At 48.7% G+C, this 21,130-nt stretch overlaps 1 protein-coding gene across 6 annotated transcripts in view; it reads left to right on the top strand.

The window, feature by feature from the left end:
- Positions 1–20,653, top strand: part of tspan17 (tetraspanin 17) — a 22,702-nt gene extending 2,049 nt beyond the window's left edge. The window contains exons 2-10 of one of the 6 annotated variants that reach the window (XR_014630785.1): positions 4,829–4,879; positions 7,817–7,963; positions 9,560–9,730; positions 12,550–12,675; positions 13,296–13,343; positions 16,452–16,568; positions 16,875–16,904; positions 20,060–20,143; positions 20,316–20,653. Coding sequence is in view for 2 of the 6 variants with exons in the window: in XM_084449255.1 (XP_084305381.1) it covers positions 4,829–4,879; positions 7,817–7,963; positions 9,560–9,730; positions 12,550–12,675; positions 13,296–13,343; positions 16,452–16,568; positions 16,875–16,940 (726 nt within the window). In the remaining 4 variants the exon portion in view is untranslated. Of the gene's footprint in view, positions 1–4,828; positions 4,880–7,816; positions 7,964–9,559; positions 9,731–12,549; positions 12,676–13,295; positions 13,344–16,451; positions 16,569–16,874 lie in introns of all 6 variants that reach the window. The other 5 variants (XR_014630786.1, XR_014630787.1, XR_014630788.1 and 2 more) reach the window with 5 other exon arrangements.
- The last annotated feature ends 477 nt before the right edge of the window (positions 20,654–21,130 follow it).

The following is a 21,130-nucleotide window of genomic DNA, read 5'->3' as shown; positions in this document are numbered from 1 at the left end:
GTGGCTCGTTGTGATTGTAGATTGTTCATGTTTGGTCCGTACTGTACTTACTGTATCTCAATGCCAGGGCGAGGCTGATATTTCCCACCATACCACCTCCCAGTTCCTCTGTCTGGAAAGTGCTTGTGTTCACACAGCCTTCACCCCCCTCCCCGTCGCCTCTGCCCTGCCCATAATGAGTGTGGTTGATGGAATGGTGGGTCTCTATGGACCGGAGGGTCTTCCCACATACTGTCAGGGGGAGAAGGGCGACGCAGGCCTGAATACATCCCCGCCCAACCCTCCCCTCCTCAAACACTCCTTTCACTGCCTGGGCTGCTATTGTGCTCAGACGCTGCAAGACGCTATTGTTTCACAAACACACACAGGCACACACACAAACGCGAGCACACACACAGGCACACAGGCGAGCACACACACACACACACACACAGACAGGCAGGCACACGCACTCAGGGAGACATACACACACATTCTCTCTCTCTCTCTTTCACACACACACACACAGGCACACAGGCGAGCACACACACACACACACACACACACACAGACAGGCACACGCACTCAGGGAGACATACACACACATTCTCTCTCTCTCTCTTTCACACACACACACACACAGTCACGGAGAGAACAAAGGCTGGAGGAGCTCGTGTGTTTTCCTCTGAGGCCTGGGTTACACGGTGCCGTTTCAAGAACGAGAATGACAACGGGAATGACCTCCAAGTCACATGTAAGGTTTTATCAGCGTTGCCAGAAGTTATCAGGGTTACATGGAAACGATATCGCAACACCATTCGCAACACTGAGCATGCGCGTGCCTGTAAACAGACCATGGCAGTTATCTATGAAAATAATTTGTTTCGAATGCATTTATTTAAGACTGCCTGTCTTCAACCAAAGGAAATGTTGGTCAGCCTGTTCTCAGGCCTACATTTCCAAATCAGCGTGATCCTATTCCTTAGTCAGTAATGAACTAAGAGGCCTAATTTGTTATGCACCATAAGTTGTATTATTAGGTGGGCTAGCTTGCAGAAGCTAGCCCACCTTGTGATATTCCCACTCTTTCTTTCTTTCTTTCTTGATTGATTGATTGATTGATTGATTGATTTATTGATTGATTTATTATTATTCTCCTCGCTTTTTTGAACCTTAACTAGTTCTTCATACTTTGTGCTAGAAACTTCATTCAAACTTTAAAATGTTCATGACGTTCAGCTCTTGAACGGATCCATTCAGATTTTTAGAAATTTAACTTTTAAAACTATTTTTTGTCCCATTGAAACTGCTTGGCTCCTCCTCCACTTCCTTCTACTTCTCACCCACTTCCTTTACCACCTCCTCATCCACTTCCTTCTCCTCCTCCACTTCCTTCTACTTCTCACCCACCTCGTTTACCACCTCCTCATCCACTTCCTTCTCCTCTTTCTCCTCCTCCTCCCCTTCCTTCTACTTCTCACCCACCTCGTTTCCCACCTCCTCATCCACTTCCTTCTCCTCTTTCTCCTCCTCCTCCTCCTCCTCCCCTTCCTTCTACTTCTCACCCACCTCGTTTACCACCTCCTCATCCACTTCCTTCTCCTCCTCCTCCATTTCCTTCTACTTCTCACCCACCTCGTTTACCACCTCCTCTTCCTCCTCCTCCACTTCCCTCATCACCTCCTCCTCGCTCACCTCCTCCCTACATTCTGGTTCCATAGATGAGAAAGAATGAGTCTCAGACACCCATGACTGGTATCCAATTGGGCTTGGTGATGGACTAGCAGGCCGGCAGCCCTAAACCGAGCCTTAAACGGACCGTAAAGTGTGAATCACTTTTTCCTCTGGACGAAGAATCACAACAAGAATCAATTCCTGCTGGACGGATCTGATTCACAGACGGGCAGAGAACTGTGTCGCAATTCTTCCCTCGTTAACCTGAGTTAAACTGAGTCACCCTGGTGCTCTCTCCAGCTGAGCTGCCCCTCGGAGGCCTGCCTGCGTCGGGGGCTAGCGTGTCCTCCCTGCGTCGGGGGCTAGCGTGTCCTGCCTGCGTCGGGGGCTAGCGTGTCCTGCCTGCGTCGGAGGCTAGCGTGTCCTCCCTGCGTCGGAGGCTAGCGTGTCCTCCCTGCGTCGGAGGCTAGCGTGTCCTGCCTGCGTCGGAGGCTAGCGTGTCCTGCCTGCGTCGGAGGCTAGCGTGTCCTGCCTGCGTCGGAGGCTAGCGTGTCCTGCCTGCGTCGGAGGCTAGCGTGTCCTGCCTGCGTCGGAGGCTAGCGTGTCCTCCCTGCGTCGGAGGCTAGCGTGTCCTCCCTGCGTCGGAGGCTAGCGTGTCCTGCCTGCGTCGGAGGCTAGCGTGTCCTGCCTGCGTCGGAGGCTAGCGTGTCCTGCCTGCGTCGGAGGCTAGCGTGTCCTGCCTGCGTCGGGGGCTAGCGTGTCCTGCCTGCGTCGGAGGCTAGCGTGTCCTGCCTGCGTCGGAGGCTAGCGTGTCCTGCCTGCGTCGGAGTCTAGCGTGTCCTGGCACGCGCGCCGTTTGCCTTGAAAATGGCCTAAAGATGCGCTGCGCCGGGAAACCATATTTGCTGGGTAAACTCAGGCAAAGTGCCAAAATGTCGAGTCAAAGCTTTTATGCCCCCTTAACAATCTTTTATCTTCCCGAGCGACGGAACAAAGTGTATAGTGGTTTGTACGGACCGTGTCTCAACGACCACAATGTGCTTTGGGACACGGTCCTAAACCGCGTTGGTGGGAACGAAACACAAGTTCCTAGAACACAGCCTGGCCTGTTGGGCTGTTGTAACGACACAAGTAACAGACAAACAAGAGCTGCTAGATCTACTGCAGCGTCTACTCTGGGGATGTTGGCCACACAGACCCTCCCACCCAGGACCAACATCTCAAGGCCTGTCGTCTCAAACGCAGCCTAATTAATCACGCTTTCCCACCAGGGTTCGGGAAACGTGCAGGTTGTAATTAAGTTTGTCTGAGCCGACTAGAATCAGCGAGCTGGGTTATTATCTCTTTCCCTGCTGTTGTCTGTGTGGCGCTCTTCGGTTCTGTTGCTCTGCAAGGCTACTGTAGCGTTCCCCTCATCTGGATACAGGCACTTTGGCCTTGGGTTAGACTCCAGGCTTATGTAAGTGACACATGGTGCCCAGGATAATGCATCACAGCAACACAGACACAGTATCAAATCAAATGTGGAGAGTGAGGCATGTGTGAAACACAGGCTTTCACACGTGGCTGTTCTGAAGTCAGCCCGTAGCTCCACACCAGCACCACTCTCCATACGTTGGCTCTGCTAAGCGGTCTGTGTCGTACTGTAACGGCCCATCGGCTACTAAGCTCAGGCCGGGTGAGCGGAGTCACGTTAGCGGTGCACAAACACAGTGTTGGAGTACTGTAGCGCTCAGCGTGGGCGAGGGACTGTCTTCTGGTTAGATGAGGTTAAAGGGATCAGGTTGTTTAGAAGGGCCTCTTGTCAAGTGGCACTAATCCACCTGTCCATGTGGAGAGACAGACACACACACACACACACACACACACACACACACACACACACACACACACACACACACTCACACAGCACATACACATACCTGCATCGTAAAGAGGGAGAGACACCACAGAGAGATGCAGAAGATCCCGCACTGTTGCCTTAATCTCTGTGGATTATCTTGATGCGAGCCACAGAGAGATGGGGTTTCTGGGTGAACTGTCCCCTGAATCTTCGACGGGTCCACCTGATTTCTGGCGGCCTGACCCTAGGCCACTTGGCAATCCAACACTGACAGACACATGTGGCTGGAGAATACCAATGCTTTGGCTGTCCAGCCAAATAACAGTATGTTGTTGTTCAATATAATAGTGTTTATTGTTGTCCACTGTTCCTACTGACATACTATACGAGCCAGTTGGGATGCATGGGATGTCGCAAATTGAATTCTGAGACCTACGGCTTGATTTGATTGTGGCGTCGCCACAATGAAGCGTAATTCAGCCTATTTGTGTTCTCAGTATTATGTGCTGTTGCTATTTAGGATAATTCATTCCCACTGGTCATCAGGTATAAATCACAGCATGATGCCGAAACAAAAAGGTCTAGGTTGATTATTGAATTAAGCCAGTTTAATTTGAATCCATTGCGAAAGCACCATTAATGTGAATCTCAAATTAGATGATTAAGTTATTGTTAATTCTTGTAATGTAGAATCCTCCCATATGTGCGTGTGTGTGTGTGTGTGTGTGCGCGCGTGTGTGTGTGTGTGTGTGTGTGTGTGTGTCTGTGTGTGTGTGTGTGTGTGTGACTGATAGTGTACGCTTAACTGTATTATAGTTAAGCTTTTTAAATGAGATTCCCAGGATCCTCTGTTATAACATAAATGGTCCTGAGACCTACTGCAAGTCTGCCCTGCTGGGGGCTGGCGGCCGTCATGAGGTACGGAGGAGGGTGTGTAGAGTAGAAGGCAGGGGATTGGATTCCACACAGGGACACTGGCAAACAGGAAATCTCCGGAAAACATTCTTACAGACGAGAACCTTGAAACTAGGACAAGGCATCAAAGGGCTAACTCTGGCCACAAGGCCCCCGGGAGGCTAATTTAAGAGTAGAGTAGTGAATGTGTGTGAATGTGTGTATCACTGGTGGAAGTGGTAGAGTAGTGTAGTGAATGTGTGTATCACTGGTGGAAGTGGTAGAGTAGTGTAGTGAATGTGTGTATCACTGGTGGAAGTGGTAGAGTAGTGTAGTGAATGTGTGTATCACTGGTGGAAGTGGTAGTGTTCGTATTATATTTATATATAATATTTTTCTAACCAGCATGTCGTCTTTTCTGTCTCTTGTGTTTTTCAGTTACTCGGAGCTGCCTTCCTGGGCATAGGGCTGTGGGCATGGGCAGAGAAGGTAAATGCACGCGCACACACGCACGCACGCACGCACACACACACACACTCTCTCACACACACACACACACACACACACACACACACACACACACACACACACACACACACGTCTTCTTCTCTTACACAAAAACAGGGATAGGCTAGAGGGTGATTGCTACAGTAACATGCCTCACATTCCACTGCTTATTATTCCACCAGTTAGCTAAACAAACAAAGGTTTTGACAGGGTTTTTACTGTGGGTAAAAGTAGACAGTTTGACCAGCACAACACCGGAGTTCGACATAGACGCCTCGCCTTCGAAGGTACGAAGGTACTCAATTGCGTTACCTGATAGGAATGGATCTAAAGAACTTGGGATGGGTGTGTCATAAAACCAAGTCAGCCATAGGCCTTCATTAGGCATTCATGCCAACATAAGCACCGTTGGCCAGGCCTACAATCTGTACATGTGCATACATGCATGGAGGGTTTGACTTCAGAGCATATTGTGCTCATTTGGGTAGTGAAGCATTCCAGTATCTCTCCATTGTTACGCCCTCACAGTACAGTATAGTACAGTACTATACTAGCCACTAGTATAGCACAACATGAGAACACACCCAGGAGAATATACATTGTTAACCAAAACAATTAGAATAATTAGCTGGAAGTTGTACCAATTGATTCCGTAATTGCAGAACTGGTGTTGAAACGGGCACACCGTTTGTGCAAGGTAATTTATGTGTCTGAATAGAGCCATTTCTCTAGAACTGTGTAAATGATTCAAAGGGCATAACGATTTTTGTGTCTTCTGAATTGAATGGAACATGGCCTGTTGAAATTAGACTTCACTTTTCTGTCAAACCATAATGCTAAAGAAGCAATTGAAATGTTATCATTGAATGTTCTAAAAGCAGTGTTTTCAAGATTCAACTTGCTTTATGGAAAGACTCACTCACACGACAGAAGTTCTCAAATTAGCATCCCGTTGTGGTTTGAGAGAATTGTAATTGCGTGGTGCAATACTAGCTTTGGGTTTCTTCCCACATTGGGGATTCCACCCAGTCATTCAGTCAGGGACAGAGTGTAGGAACTAGAGTGGAACCCTCTGAATAAAAGGTTCCACTTTCCTGCCATTTGGAACCCAAAATGGTTCTATATGACCAGAAAAAGATTCTATCTATGAAGGGTTCAATTATGTTACAGATGATTCTATATAGCATCCTTTTTTCTAAGAGTGTGGAGGTAGAGTGAGCGCAGATGTACTTGTAGTAACATGTAGAATCTGTGAGGGACTAGTCTAGACACAGCTACACATGGCCAGAGACGTTCCCCACCGATGGCGAGGGGACCAGTCCGTCGGTTCCCTGCTGTTCTTTGTGTCACAGGTTTCACTGTGTCACTCGTCAGGATCACTTCCACCCTCTGTTGCCCATGCTGGGTTCAATCTCAGGTCCTCTGACTTGCCAACGCACATGACCACCTCTCATAAACACAGCTTTAGCCAGCTACGCCACCATAAAGCTAGCAATTCCATGGCGCGGGTGGGCGGTATCTATACTTAGGAGTGAGTTTAACTGACAGCCTGTCGGGTTGGTGCTACAGAAGCCTGCCGATGCCTAGCAGTCAGACTTGAACCTAGCAGTCACACCTGAACCTAGCAGTCACCCTCGAACCTAGCAGTCACACCTGAACCTAGCAGACCTGAACCTAGCAGTCACACCTGAACCTAGCAGTCAGACCTGAACCTAGCAGTCACACCTGAACCTAGCAGTCACACCTGAACCTAGCAGTCACACCTGAACCTAGCAGACCTGAACCTAGCAGTCACACCTGAACCTAGCAGACCTGAACCTAGCAGTCACACCTGAACCTAGCAGTCACACCTGAACCTAGCAGTCACACCTGAACCTAGCAGACCTGAACCTAGCAGTCACACCTGAACCTAGCAGTCAGACCTGAACCTAGCAGTCACACCTGAACCTAGCAGTCACACCTGAACCTAGCAGTCACACCTGAACCTAGCAGTCACACCTGAACCTAGCAGTCACACCTGAACCTAGCAGTCACACCTGAACCTAGCAGTCACACCTGAACCTAGCAGTCACACCTGAACCTAGCAGTCACACCTGAACCTAGCAGTCAGACCTGAACCTAGCAGTCACACCTGAACCTAGCAGTCACACCTGAACCTAGCAGTCACACCTGAACCTAGCAGTCACACCTGAACCTAGCAGTCACACCTGAACCTAGCAGTCACATCTGAACCTAGCAGTCACACCTGAACCTAGCAGTCACACCTGAACCTAGCAATCACATCTGAACCTAGCAATCATACCTGAACCTACAGTAGTAGTCAGACTCACCCTGAGACTGACTAGGGTGGCACAATTCTGGTCATTTTCAAAAGACGAAACTCTCCATGGGCATTTATGAGAACGTCTGAGGAATTGTATGGAAATGTGTAATATTATCACACATACTGTATTATTTATATATGTGTCATATATATTTATATGACACATATTCCTAACATGTAAAGAGTCCAGTAATGGTAGGGGAAACGCAAAGGAAGCACAAAATTATTGTGAAAGCAGGATAAAATCCCAAAATATAATTTTTAGGTTTTCGGAATTTGTGAATCAATCTTTAAACGTTGAGAATAGAATTGTGATTCTTACATGAATCCATTTTCTTTCACCACCCCTACTAGACACTATGATTACCACAAGCAATGTCAAAGGAAGGTTGTCTCAGAGAAGTACTGGAATGAGGCCCAAGCCTGAGAGCTCAGTGCCAGACACAGTGAGAGAATGATCACTTCCAGGATATTGGAAAGAAGGATGTGTTGTTGACATATTGGAATCAGGCCTGAGTCTAACCGTCCACCCCTCCACCTCGTTCGCTCCCCTTTTCTCTCTCTCTCTCTCCCCCCCCCCCCCCTCTCTCCTCCAGGGGGTGCTGTCCAACCTGTCGTCCATCACAGATCTGGGCGGGTTCGACCCCGTGTGGCTCTTCATCATGGTGGGAGCGGTTATGTTCATCCTGGGTTTCGCTGGCTGCATTGGAGCGCTCCGTGAGAACACCTTCCTGCTCAAATTCGTGAGTCACCCACTCGCACCGCTACACATCTCACCTCCTCCCTCCCGACATCTGGTCTCCGGATCAACCCCCCCCCCCCCCCCGCGTACAATGCCGTGGCATCTGCCGTTTGAATAGTGATAATGCCGATTCTGGGCAGTACAGCTTTATTGATAATGGGGGCGCTACTGGCACAGATAAACAGAGCCTCATACAGTAGCTGTCTATCCGCCACTCCGCCTGGCCGTCACACCCCCCGGCCTCATCAGCCCCCTCCCGCCCTTCCCCAGTCTGTTAGCCAGGAGGGCTGGATACGGGTTCGGGAGCTGAGACGGTGCTGTGTTTGGGGCTGGGGAAGTCTTTATAACCCCCCCCCCCCTCCTTCCCGGGATGCATTTAAACATTTGCCCGGGTGTCCTCCAGCGTTTACAGTAAATGGGTCCTGTAATGATAGCTGTGGGGCCTTGGGAACAGCCAGAATCGTTCTATGCTCTGCTTCAGTCGCTCAGGAAAGGCCTGCTGACTGCTGTGTTATCTGCTGCCCCTACCTACCCTGCACCGCGCTACGCTGTCTGTCTGCTGCCCCCACCTACCCTGCACCGCGCTACGCTGTCTGTCTGCTGCCCCCACCTACCCTGCACCGCGCTACGCTGTCTGTCTGCTGCCCCCACCTACCCTGCACCGCGCTACGCTGTCTGTCTGCTGCCCCCACCTACCCTGCACCGCGCTACGCTGTCTGTCTGCTGCCCCCACCTACCCTGCACCGCGCTACGCTGTCTGTCTGCTGCCCCCACCTACCCTGGACCGTGCTATGCTGTCTGTCTGCTGCCCCCACCTACCCTGCACCGCGCTACGCTGTCTGTCTGCTGCCCCCACCTACCCTGCACCGCGCTACGCTGTCTGTCTGCTGCCCCCACCTACCCTGCACCGCGCTACGCTGTCTGTCTGCTGCCCCCACCTACCCTGCACCGCGCTACGCTGTCTGTCTGCTGCCCCCACCTACCCTGCACCGCGCTACGCTGTCTGCTGCCCCCACCTACCCTGCACCGCGCTACGCTGTCTGTCTGCTGCCCCCACCTACCTTGCACCGCTCTACGCTGTCTGTCTGCTGCCCCCACCTACCCTGCACCGCGCTACGCTGTCTGTCTGCTGCCCCCACCTACCCTGCACTGCGCTACGCTGTCTGTCTGCTGCCCCCACCTACCCTGCACCGCGCTACGCTGTCTGTCTGCTGCCCCCACCTACCCTGGACCGCGCTACGCTGTCTGCTGCCCCCACCTACCCTGCACCGCGCTACGCTGTCTGTCTGCTGCCCCCACCTACCCTGCACCGCGCTACGCTGTCTGTCTGCAAACAGGACAGGAATGTGGGCTCGTTCACTTTTCACTAGATAAAGTGTTAAAGACAACATGGACAGGGGAAGTGGTTAGGATAAGTGTATGTGTGTGTGTATTCAGGTCCTTTGTGTGTGTGTGTGTGTGTGTGTGTGTGTGTGTGTGTGTTGTGTGTGTGTGTTGTGTTGTGTGTGTGTGTGTGTGTGTTGTGTGTGCGTGTGTGTGTGTGTGTGTGCGTGCGTGCGTGCGTGCGTGCGTGTGTGTGTGTGTGTCTCTCCTCCAGTTCTCTGTGTTTCTGGGCCTGATCTTCTTCCTGGAGCTGACGGCTGGAATCCTGGCGTTCGTGTTCAAGGACTGGCTGAAGGACCAGCTGAACTTCTTCATCAACAACAACGTCAAGGCGTACCGCGACGACATCGACCTGCAGAACCTCATCGACTTTGCCCAGGAATACGTACGTGCGCCGGATGCCTCTAGTGCTCTTATCTAACATTAGAGACCATGCTGGAAAAGTAGCCTTTCGTTCTTCCATGTGTTCCCTGGGGTTTTTAATGTACCGTCTGTTTCTTCAACACATTTCAAAATGGCTTTCATGGCACAGCCCCTGGGTGCTTCATGTCAGGGATGCAATCCTGTCACCTTATGAGGAAATTCTCAGTTTTGAATCCAAAATATGTCACCTACGTGATTCACGCAGATCCGATGATTCTAATTTGGGGGGGGGTTGGACTTTGGGCAGCAACAACAATTGCGCTTGGTGATGTAAGGCTTGCAGGCAGCTGCTCGGCCATGGAAACCCATGTCATTAAACTCCCAGCACACAGTATTTGTGCTGATCTTAACCTTGTCGTGAAATTCTCTGTTTTGTATCCAAAATAAGTCACTTATGTGATTCATGCAGACTCGATTCTAATTTTTGGGGGTTGGGGGGGGGGGGGGCGTGGGTGTAGCCTAATTATGTCACTTGAGATGCGGGCAAAGGCCAATCTCATTGAAAACGACAGAAGCTGATTTGAAATGACCTTTTCTTTTGACTGGCGTGGTTGTGAAATCAATTTATAAACGTCATATCTAAGCCACATCTTTCAACAGACCAGGGATAATGAATGCTCATTATCCGGCTCCATTTCACATTTTTAGGAAGGGCGAGGAAATGCTGGTAAAGCAGACAGAGGCAGGTGTGAGATACAAGTGGAGCAGGAGCACACACACACACACACACACACACAAACAAACACGTTTCACTGACAGGAGAAATGTCACCCCTTTACAGCTTTCAGATCGTTCTGTTCTTGAGTTCCCAGCTGACGCTTGGGGCAGATGTGGACATTAAGGGTGCAGCACACACACATTTCCATTGTCAGATTTCTTTAAGAAGGTTCACACACCAGGACATGCTAAATGCATTCTTTGTGTTAAAGCTATTAACTACAGTAGTAAGGGAGTGCCACAAGCAGATGACCTGCAACATTAATCAACTCGCAGTACTCTGTGGTTTAGCAAGCCCCAAAATTAGCCAAACCTACTAACGTTACTAAGAAATCAGTCAGTATACACTATATGGACAAAAGTATTGGGCCACCTACACATCACACCTACAGGAGCTTTTATGACATCCCATTCTAAATTCATAGGCATGAATATGGAGTTGGTCCCCCCTTTGCAGCTATAACAGCTTCCACTCTTCTGTCTATTCAGTCAGAAGAGCATTTGTGAGGTCAGACATTAATATTGGATGGGAGGGCCTAGCTCGCAATCTCCGTTCTAGTTCATCCCAAAGGTGTTCGATGGGGTTGAGGTCAGGGCTCTGTGCGGGCCAGTCAAGTTCTTCCACACCAGCCTCACCCAACCATGCCTTTAAGGACCTTGCTTTGTGCACTGGGGCATAGTCATGGTGGAACAGAAAGGGCCTTCCCCAAACTGTTCCCACAAAGTTGGAAGCATAGAATTGTCCAAAATGTCTTGGTAAGCTGAAGCATCAACATGTCCCTTAATTTCAACTAAGGGGCCTAGGCCAACCCCAGAAAAACAACCCCAGACCATTATCCCTTGGCACAATGCAGTCAGGCAGGTAACGTTCACCTGGCATTCGCCAAACCCAGACTCATCCATCAGATTGCCAGATAGAGAAGTGTGATTCGTCACTCCACAGAACACGTTTCCACTGCTCCAGAGTCCAGTGGCGGCCTGCTTTACACCACTCCATCCGGCGCTTGGCATTGCGCTTGGTGATGCAAGACTTGCATGCAGCTGCTCGGCCATGGAAACCCATGTCATTAAGCTCCCAACACACAGTTCTTGCGCTGATCTTAATGCCAGAGGATTTTTGGAGGTTTGGAACTGTGCAGTTAATGAGTCACAGCAGCAGAGATTCAAACAGATCACAGGTGAAAAAGGTGACAAACATACAAACTCATACATACACAGATCAAACAAATGACCTATTTTGGATTAACGTCTATTTTCACCGAAAGGTGACAAGTCTGCACCCCTGCAGCAGCGCGATTTTTATGCACTACACGCCTCAGCACTCGGCAACCCTGCTCTGTAACTACGTGGTCTGACACTTCCTGGCTGAGTTGCTGTTTCTCCTAAACGCTTCCACTTTGCAATAATACCACTTACAGTTGATCATGGAATCTCTAGGAGGGAAGACATTTCACGAACGGACTTGTTGCAACAGTGGTATCCTATTACAGTAGCGCGCTGGAATTCACTGAGCTCTTTAGAACGGCCCATTTTCTTTCACAAATGTTTGTAGAGGCAGAGTCCATGGCTAGGTGCTTGCCTTTATACACCTGTGGCAATGGGGCTGAATGAAACACCTGAATTCAGTGATTAAGAGGCGTGTCCCAATGCAATGGGGCTGAATGAAACACCTGAATTCAGTGATTAAGAGGCGTGTCCCAATGCAATGGGGCTGAATGAAACACCTGAATTCAGTGATTAAGAGGCGTGTCCCAATACTTTTGTCCATGTAGTGTATGTCCAGCTCTACAACTAGTTTTTCTCTAGAGTTCTTACCTACTTTCATCTCTTTTTTTATCTTTAATTTATACATGGGAGCTTTTAAGACCTAGCTCTCTCTTTTTTCTCCTTTATGCCTGGTTAATACATTAAAGAACAATAACTACTACTGTGAAACGAACAAGAAAATACAACATAAAAAGAAGTCACGGTAGCATCTGTCTCTGTCTAATTGCTGGAGTGTTACTGGCGAGCCACTGGCCAGTCCAGCTTCCTCACATTGACCCGTCCCTCTTGTTACTGCAGTGGTCTTGCTGTGGAGCCCACGGGCCCAACGACTGGAACCTGAACATCTACTTCAACTGCACTGAGCTGAACCCCAGCAGGGAACGCTGCGGAGTACCCTTCTCATGCTGCGTCAAAGACCCTGCTGTAAAACTCTCTCTCTCTCTCTCTCTCTCTCACACACACACACACACACACCAAAGACCCTGCTGAAAAACTCTCTCTCTCTCTCTCTCTCACACACACACACACACACACACACACACCAAAGACCCTGCTGTAAAACTATCTCTCTCACACACACACACACACACACACACACACACACACACACACACCAAAGACCCTGCTGTAAAACTATCTCTCTCACACACACACACACACACACACACACACACCAAAGACCCTGCTGAAAAACTCTCTCTCTCTCTCTCTCTCTCTCACACACACACACACACACACACACACACACCAAAGACCCTGCTGTAAAACTATCTCTCACACACACACACACACACACACACACACACACACACACACACCAAAGACCCTGCTGTAAGACTCTCTCTCTCACACACACACACACACACACACACACACACACACACACACACCAAAGACCCTGCTGTAAGACTCTCTCTCACACACACACACACACACAAACAAATTTCACAGACAGGAGAAATGCCAACCATTTACAGCTTTCAGACAGTTCTGTTCTTGAGTTCTCGGTCTGTTCTCATGTGTCTCTTTTTGTTCCCTTGTAGGAGGACATCATCAACACACAATGTGGCTATGACGTCCGCCGTCAGGGGGTGGGTGTCTCCTTAATGGCTCCTGTGCTGTGCTTCTGCTCTCTACCGGTCCTTCCTACCTCCCTCGTCCTCCCCCACACAGCTCAGAGGGGGAGGCTGGGGATCGCTCAGAGCCAGCGTTCAGAGGGTGAAAGGGTTAAGGAGTGTTCAGCTCCTCCTCCCCTGCTCCCTGTCCTCTGCTCTCATCCTCCTCTTCCTCCTCCTCCGCTCCCTGTCCTCTGCTCTCCTCCTCCTCCCTCCTCCTCTTCCTCCTCCTCCGCTCCCTGTCCTCTGCTCTCCTCCTCCTCTTCTCCCTGTCCTCTTCTCTCTGCCTTAATAACAGATTGTTCTTCTGACAAGGATAATTGGGCTCCAGTTATAGCCCTGAGAACAGCGGTACTATACTCTGTAATTGGGGACTCGTGGGTTACGCAAGTCCACCGCCTCTCTCTCCTTCGCTCTCTGCCTCTCTCCACTTGCTCGAAGTAATTCTCTCTCCTGTTCTCTCTCTCCTTCTTCTTCCCCGCTCCCTCTCTCTCTCTCTCTCTCGTTGTCTATCACTCTCGCTATCACTCTCTTTCTTTCTCTCTCCCCCCTCTCTCTCTCTCTCTCCCTCGTCTGTGTGGGTGTAGCGGTGACAGCTTACAGCCCTGCAGTCACTGAGGGCAGCGTTGCTATGCAGACCACAATACAGGGAACCACCATTCACTGAGCAGGGGCCGTTTCCTAAACACTCTATCCGCGGACTGCGGCGTTCCTGAAGGATTCACGGTTAGGGGCGGGGGGGGGGCGGGAAAAGGAACAGACAAAGACAGAGAATAGCGCAACAACAGAGAGGCAGACGGCTGAAATAGCTCCAGGGGAAGTTCACTGTCGGAAACAACGCGCAGGCTTCCTGCCCTGTAATTGGCTGCCTGGGGACTCGTGCACCCTCCCATTGGTGGAGAGCAGGGTTCTCAGGTTTTCGCGAGGTAACAAAAGGCTTCCTTGGTGGAGTCATGGAGGGTAACAAAGACAGCATTGTGGGAAGGCCTTTTCCTCCTCGGCCGTTCTCATTCTCTCAGTGTCACCGGCGGCTCTAAATTACACCTCGCTGTCTTTCTGTGGAATCTGTTCACCTCTCTTGCCCTGTCATGGAAACACACTATTACTACAGTACTTCTACTACTACTAGGCAGTGCACCGTCTGCTGGAGACGAGAGACGCAGACAGAGAGAGACAAAGAGAGAGAGACAGAGAGAGAGAGAGACGGAGAGAGAGAGAGAGAGAGAGACAAAGAGAGAGAGAGAGACAAAGAGAGAGAGAGAGAGAGACGGAGAGAGAGGCTTCTATCCTCAAACCACCCCTCTAAAGTAGCTCATTCATACCTGATGAGACTCGGTAGGCTCTGACGCGCCATGTTCTCTTTGAGCGGCAGGCTGGCAGTCTGGCCGCACTATTGAGACCAGAGAGGACATATTGTTTGTTCATCTCCCGTATCTGTCCTAGCGGCCAGGGCAAATGTTTGCTTCGACTCCAAGGGGCGAATTCACTAAAGGATTGCGCAGCTTTTCCTGACGCAAAGCCTGTGCAAATAAGTCAAAAATTATGTTTGCTATTCACAAAGCCCTCGCAAAGGGTGAAATACGGTGTTAACTGCGTTGCGTTCGTCATTGCGTTTCTCTGCGCCGGTGTTATTAGCTCATATTTAAATTAGGTAATATGGGCGGAGAATGTTCCCCTTTCTATGCAAATGAACATTATTGCAAAACCCGCCCAATTCACAAAGATCGGCGCAAATTGCCTCACGCAGTTAAAGTGAAATTAATACCGTTTTCAGAAACGTGGTGGTATTTAAGCGCAAGGGGTGTGTCGCGGCCAGCCTGTCCGCTGATCATGGCAGCAGTGATTGTTGCGAGGCGAATTCGGCATCGCAATGCCAGTCATGTTGTTCGTGAGTGAATATTTAGAAGAAGGTCACTTTTTGATTTAACACTAGAACCACCGCGGTAGCTGTTTGGACACCAGAGCGCGCAGCTCTTCAGCCAACTGGAGGATGAAGTCGCGTCTGGGGAGGCTCAGTTGACTATGCGTCTCTCCACCCGTCCCCAGCGAGTCCAAGCTCCCCCAATGAATAATACTTATAATAGCCTACATAGCACGAAACTGTGCGTATAATAGTCTATACGCGAAACTGCACATTCCCTATAGCTGTTCATTGAAAGGCTGGGGGCCGATATAGGTATAAATAAATAAAAACATAGCCTACACAATATTTTTTTATTTGAATGGTCTTGAAAATATTTTGCTTTTGTATCATAGGTGACGGCAGGTATCATCTTCAGCCATGGATGATGACTCCCGTGCGTAATCCTTCCAACGTTGGAGAGGCGGCGTACAACTGGCCTCACATCAGGACGCGCGGTGTGATTGAGTGCATATTTGGAATCCTGAAAAGCCGTTTAGATGCCTAGATCGTACCGGTGGGGCAATGTTATACACTCCCCCAAAAGTATGCCAGATCATCGTGCTGCAACTTGCATACCATAAAATGACAATTTTTCCTTTGTTCGTCTTTTCAAATCATTCCACCTCCGTTTGCAGTCTTCCGCGTTTACACACACAAATGGCACTGACTGATTGGGAAATTAAACCCCAAATATGATTTTTTGCTGCAGTCGTGATATTTTTTGCGGAAAGCTGTGAGACATGTTTTTGAACCTCGTCCGTGAGGCCTTCAAGTTCGCTGTCTGAAAATCGTATCTTTCTTTTTCTGTCTGCCATCGTCCAATGATATGCATACGAGTTGTATGCGCTGTATGCGCAGTATTCATAGTCATTTCCTATATCAGCAGCAAATTGCACTCAGCCGCAAACACCGAATGGGCGTGTTTGCGCTGGGATATTATTAGCGCAATGTCTTTAGTGAATAGGTTTTTAAAACGGAGCACATAGCGGGCGCAACTGACGCGCAATATAATGGTGCAATTAGCGGGCGCAATTTGCTTTAGTGAATTCGCCCCCAAAGGTCCGCCTCAGCACTGTGGGGTTTATCTTCCTCCCCTACTGAGGCTTTCTTCAGTTTTGATGTTCTATCTCTTTGTATTAAATATTGACCCTTTTTCACTTGCTGTCGCGTCGTCTTAACAGGAGTTGGACCAGCAGAAGTACATCTACACCAAGGGCTGCGTGGGGCAGTTTGAAAAGTGGCTTCAGGACAACCTGATAATCGTGGCCGGGATCTTTGTGGGCGTTGCACTTTTACAGGTCAGTAATAAAGACCCCTGGTTCCAGAGCCAGACACACGGCTGGATGTGTGTTTTTGTGTTTTCCTGCCATCTGTTGGCGAGGCATGATTCAGATCACTTGGCAAACAACAGGCTCTGAATAAAGCCCGCGGTGCACTCGCTCTTAACTCCGCGTACCCTCAGGAATTAACACGCCGTAAAGTACATGTTGTCAAACAGCAAGCATAGCGTGGTCGTAAAAGGGTTAGTGTTTTCACCAGGATGGTTTCCTGTAGTATTCCCCAGCTGACGCACGACCTGGTGTCCTTCCCTCTTTGTCACGCAGATCTTCGGGATCTGCCTCGCTCAGAACCTGGTGAGTGACGTCAAAGCGGTCAAGGCCAACTGGTGACGCCGCGCCCCGGAGGGAAGGTGACAGGAGGGCGGCGCCGCGACGACCCCGCTGCCCCCTGTGTGTCCCCGCAGCCCTCTGCACTTCCCTCCAACCACTCAGAATGAGAGCTGACAATGCTAAGAGCACTGTGTATTATCCTGCGCACACACACACACACACACACACACTCACACTTTTACACAAATACACAGGGGACCTCTATCTTCTCTAAGCTGACTTGAGAATTGGACTGTGTGTGTGTGTGTGTGTGTGTGTGTGTGTGTGTGTGTGTGTGTGTGTGTGTGTGTGTGTGTGTGTGTGTGTGTGTGTGTGAGGCTGTCAGAGTAGAGGACGGGGAACTGACAGTGGGAGAATGGGAGAGAATCCCCCGTTCTATCAGCCTCTCATCAGAGCGCCTCAGTCCCTCGCCAAGGCCCTCAAACACGTCGTTCAGAGATGCCTCCGAGAATTAGCTCACTTCTACTCTCTCCCTTTAGTGGGAAGTTGGTTGCCGGCTGATTGGCTGGCTGGCTTTAGCGCTTGTATCACTTATGACCACTGAGATAGAGGTAGGCGTGATGTCACCTGTGGTAAGAAACAAGGATGTGCGGGTCAGCTAGTCTCCTGATCTGGCGGGCTCAGCATGCCGATCACGTGACCAAACTTATTATCATACTATCTGGCTTAGTCAGACAAACTGCATCACTTCCTGTTCCCTGTAGAGTTTTCTTCCAGACGGCTGTTTGGTCAGCAGTAGTACTCTCTGGTAGGGCTGGACGATATGGCCAAAAACATTATCACAATATGTATTTTGTTTTTTTTATATTGATCGATGTCATTAATTATCACAATATATATTTAATGATAATGCTCAATTTACAGTTTTAAGAGTATTCTTCTTCGGACAGAACCCTGGAGAAACCAGAAGGTTAATTATGGTTACTGGTCAGCTGCAGTAGCTGTGTTCTCTGCTGTACTGGGCTCCAGCTGGAGGACTGCGTGGGAACCAGGGTTTGGATGAGGTCCAGCTCTGCTATCTCTCAGAGTATCCCCACAGCACAGGGGGCTGTCGGCACGGGCGCCTGGATACTTGATCTACACAACCTACGCTGCTTTTATGCATTCATTATCTCCCGTTACCTAGACCACAGTTGAGAAGCTCCAATACAAGGAAGTTACTATTTGTTTTTATTTTATTTTATTTTATTGAAATCTTATTGTTGTTGTTTTTGTACCTAACCTTTCTACTAGTGACTGTGGCTTCCTTCTCTTATTTTGGACTGGTTTTAACTTCTTTTGATTTTTTTCAAGAAAAACATATACATGGAAAGATGTCTCAAATATAACATGAATGCTGCTTAGACATTGACTTAGAGAATAATATTATATAGTCCAGTAGCCAGGCTAATCTAACACGGTGATGGTATAAAAAAAAGAATGCCATATTATTCTTATTGTTGTTATTCCTGTATGCATTAAGCTGGGGCATCATTTCGTACTTTCTAATTGTTTATACTCTGTTGATATACAAAGTTTACACTTTGTACTACCTGTGTCATTGTCCCATCTGGATTCAATATTGAGAACAGGAGCACTTTCAATCATTCTGTTTCTGTATACTTCAGTACTGTCATACTGTAAGTCAATAAGAGAGCCTGCAAAAATGGTCCTTGACCCTAACTCTTGCTCATTGGTCACTGTCAGAACTTAGCAGGAAGTGGTCATTGGTAACCTGTAGACCTTGACTGCATCATCTGCATATTTAACCACTAAACCTGTAGCTGTTCCTGTTCTGCTGCGACAGTATATCTGGTCTGAACCGAGCTGGTATTTCTCATTTCCTGCTGCCTCTCAGGGGGGTTGAGCTGCAGTAATGTTGCCCCCCCCCCCCCCCCCCCCCCCCTGGAGCTGGAGGCCTGCTGGGCTGCCCTAACCAGAGGCCTGCTGGGCTGCCCTAACCAGAGGCCTGCTGCGCTGCCCTAACCAGAGGCCTGCTGGGGCTGCCCTAACCAGAGGCCTGCTGGGCTGCCCTAACCAGAGGCCTGCTGGGCTGCCCTAACCAGAGGCCTGCTGGGGCTGCCCTAACCAGAGGCCTGCTGGGCTGCCCTAACCAGAGGCCTGCTGGGCTGCCATAACCAGAGGCAGAGATTCTGCTGCAGTATCTACAACAGAGCAGGTGTGAGTGTTTCAAGCCCTCGCTATGAGACCTCCATGTTTCTGGATTATGAAAACAGCCTGACAGCAGCGCTGGTGTTACGCCAGTACGGCTGACGGCTACGTAAAAGACCGCCAGGTAGGACTTCCGGTATTTCACGGTAGTAGTTTCATACCATTTAGAAATAAGGTCATTTTTATTGTAGAGAGGGGGAGAGGGGGAGGTCGCTGACTTAGTTGTGTCCTTGGTGGTGATAACGCCCTGGCCTCGTAAGACCATCCTGATCTCGCCAGCTCACATTCTGCTTCTCTATATGGATCACCATCTGGCATGGCACGTAGCCCCCTGCCCTCAGAGCCTCTTATTCATTCCTGAGGGCCTCTTACAAATCATGAATGTATAACTGTATTCAGTACGGACCTAAACCCCCCCCCCCCCACCCACCCAATACTCTTCATGCAGTGAAACGCACCTCAGATGTGAAGTAGAGGAATGTATTAAATAAAGATGATCTCTTATTTGACATGGTTACCGTTCAGCACCTTCATTTGAATCTGGGGGTTTTTGCGCATGAAAGCAGATGAACATTCCATATCTGTGTGTGTGTGTGTGTGCGTGCGTCTGTGCGCGTGTGTGCATGTGTTCGCTCTCTAATTATGGTTAAGCACCATATTAGGGTGACATAAGCATCTCTTAAACATGTCTATCTTATTCACTACAGCTGTTGAAGACAACACTACATGATAAATAGATTTGGGATCAGTGGATTATGGTAATCTATTACAGATCCAGAACAAAGCTTTTACACTTTCAGGTTAATTCCAACATTCATGAATGATTCTTACCTGCTTTTTATGACTGAATTCTCTTTTGTATCATAAAAGAGTAGTCAGTAACTGCATAATTGCTCATCCATGTTGTGGAGTGTAACAATTATATTGCAAGCCTTTAAGTGAGACATTCACGTTTACATTGTCCACAGAGCTTGCCTGTGTCTTCATAGAAAACCCCCAAGTCTACCTCATCTTTCAGAGACCTGTCCCAATGCTGGTTGTCTTTACCCATGGTAAAAATGCTATTCTGAAGAACTGACAATAAACATTGAGTATCTTTCTTCAGAGTAATGTAGTTAACATCACTGTTAACACATACAAGATCATTCTGTCTGTAGTCTTAACAGAATATTAAACCACTCTTAACTCGTACTTCTGATAGCATTTTCATCGTTTTTCATCCAGATGAGAAGGCTAAACAATCGCACAAGACAGCAGCAGGCCCAGTCATCTACCTGCTGACCGTTCACCCTCACTGGACCTCACCTGCCCAAAACATTCCCCTTTCAAATAGAGATTTTTCTGTCCCCCATGTTAAAATGTTAAATGATTGGGGACTTTATTTTGCCATTGCTTGATTCAATATTATGAGTGTGTGTGTGTTATATATTCAGTAGAGCAGAATGTGATAATACCCTTCTTCTCAGTTGATTCATTTTGTCAATATTTCTTTTGTTTTGTTGCTTCGTGAAGATTACTGAAAATGATTAAAGTGATGGAACATAGTCTGTTACACTGTCTCCTGTGTTACAAATATGCTTTTTTCATATTGAATAAATATATGACGCATTTGTTTCATCTTTCCATCTTTTCTGTCTTTCTGTCGATGTTGAGATGAGACATGACAAGGTGGTGCAGTGAAACATTTTAATAAGGAGGGATCTGAAGTTATGGGCAAGATTGTGGTTAGCAGCTCTGAGAACATAATGACGAGACTGTTGGAGTAAACAAACACAATTACCCGCCCTGCTTAATGTCCTGATAATGTAAGCACAGTGATTAGTCACTAGAGGGAGACAAATTGTCAGAATCCCGCACCTTGCAGAAATTGTGAAGGAGGAGGGTTGCTTGTGCTGGTTCCAGATTTTCCAGAAGGAAGCAAAAAAAACTATTCACCCATCTAAGCCAAAATGGGAGGACTGTAACACACCTCTTCAACCCAATCAGTCCTTCTACCAAAAAGATACTGTACAGTTCGTTACAAGGTGACCCCATCCTAC

Source organism: Borostomias antarcticus (genome assembly GCF_949987555.1).
Source record: "Borostomias antarcticus genome assembly, chromosome: 14".
In the NCBI taxonomy this organism is placed as follows: Eukaryota; Metazoa; Chordata; class Actinopteri; order Stomiiformes; family Stomiidae; genus Borostomias; species Borostomias antarcticus.
Note: the sequence above shows the minus strand (reverse complement) of the source record. Positions and strands in the feature narration are given on the sequence as shown.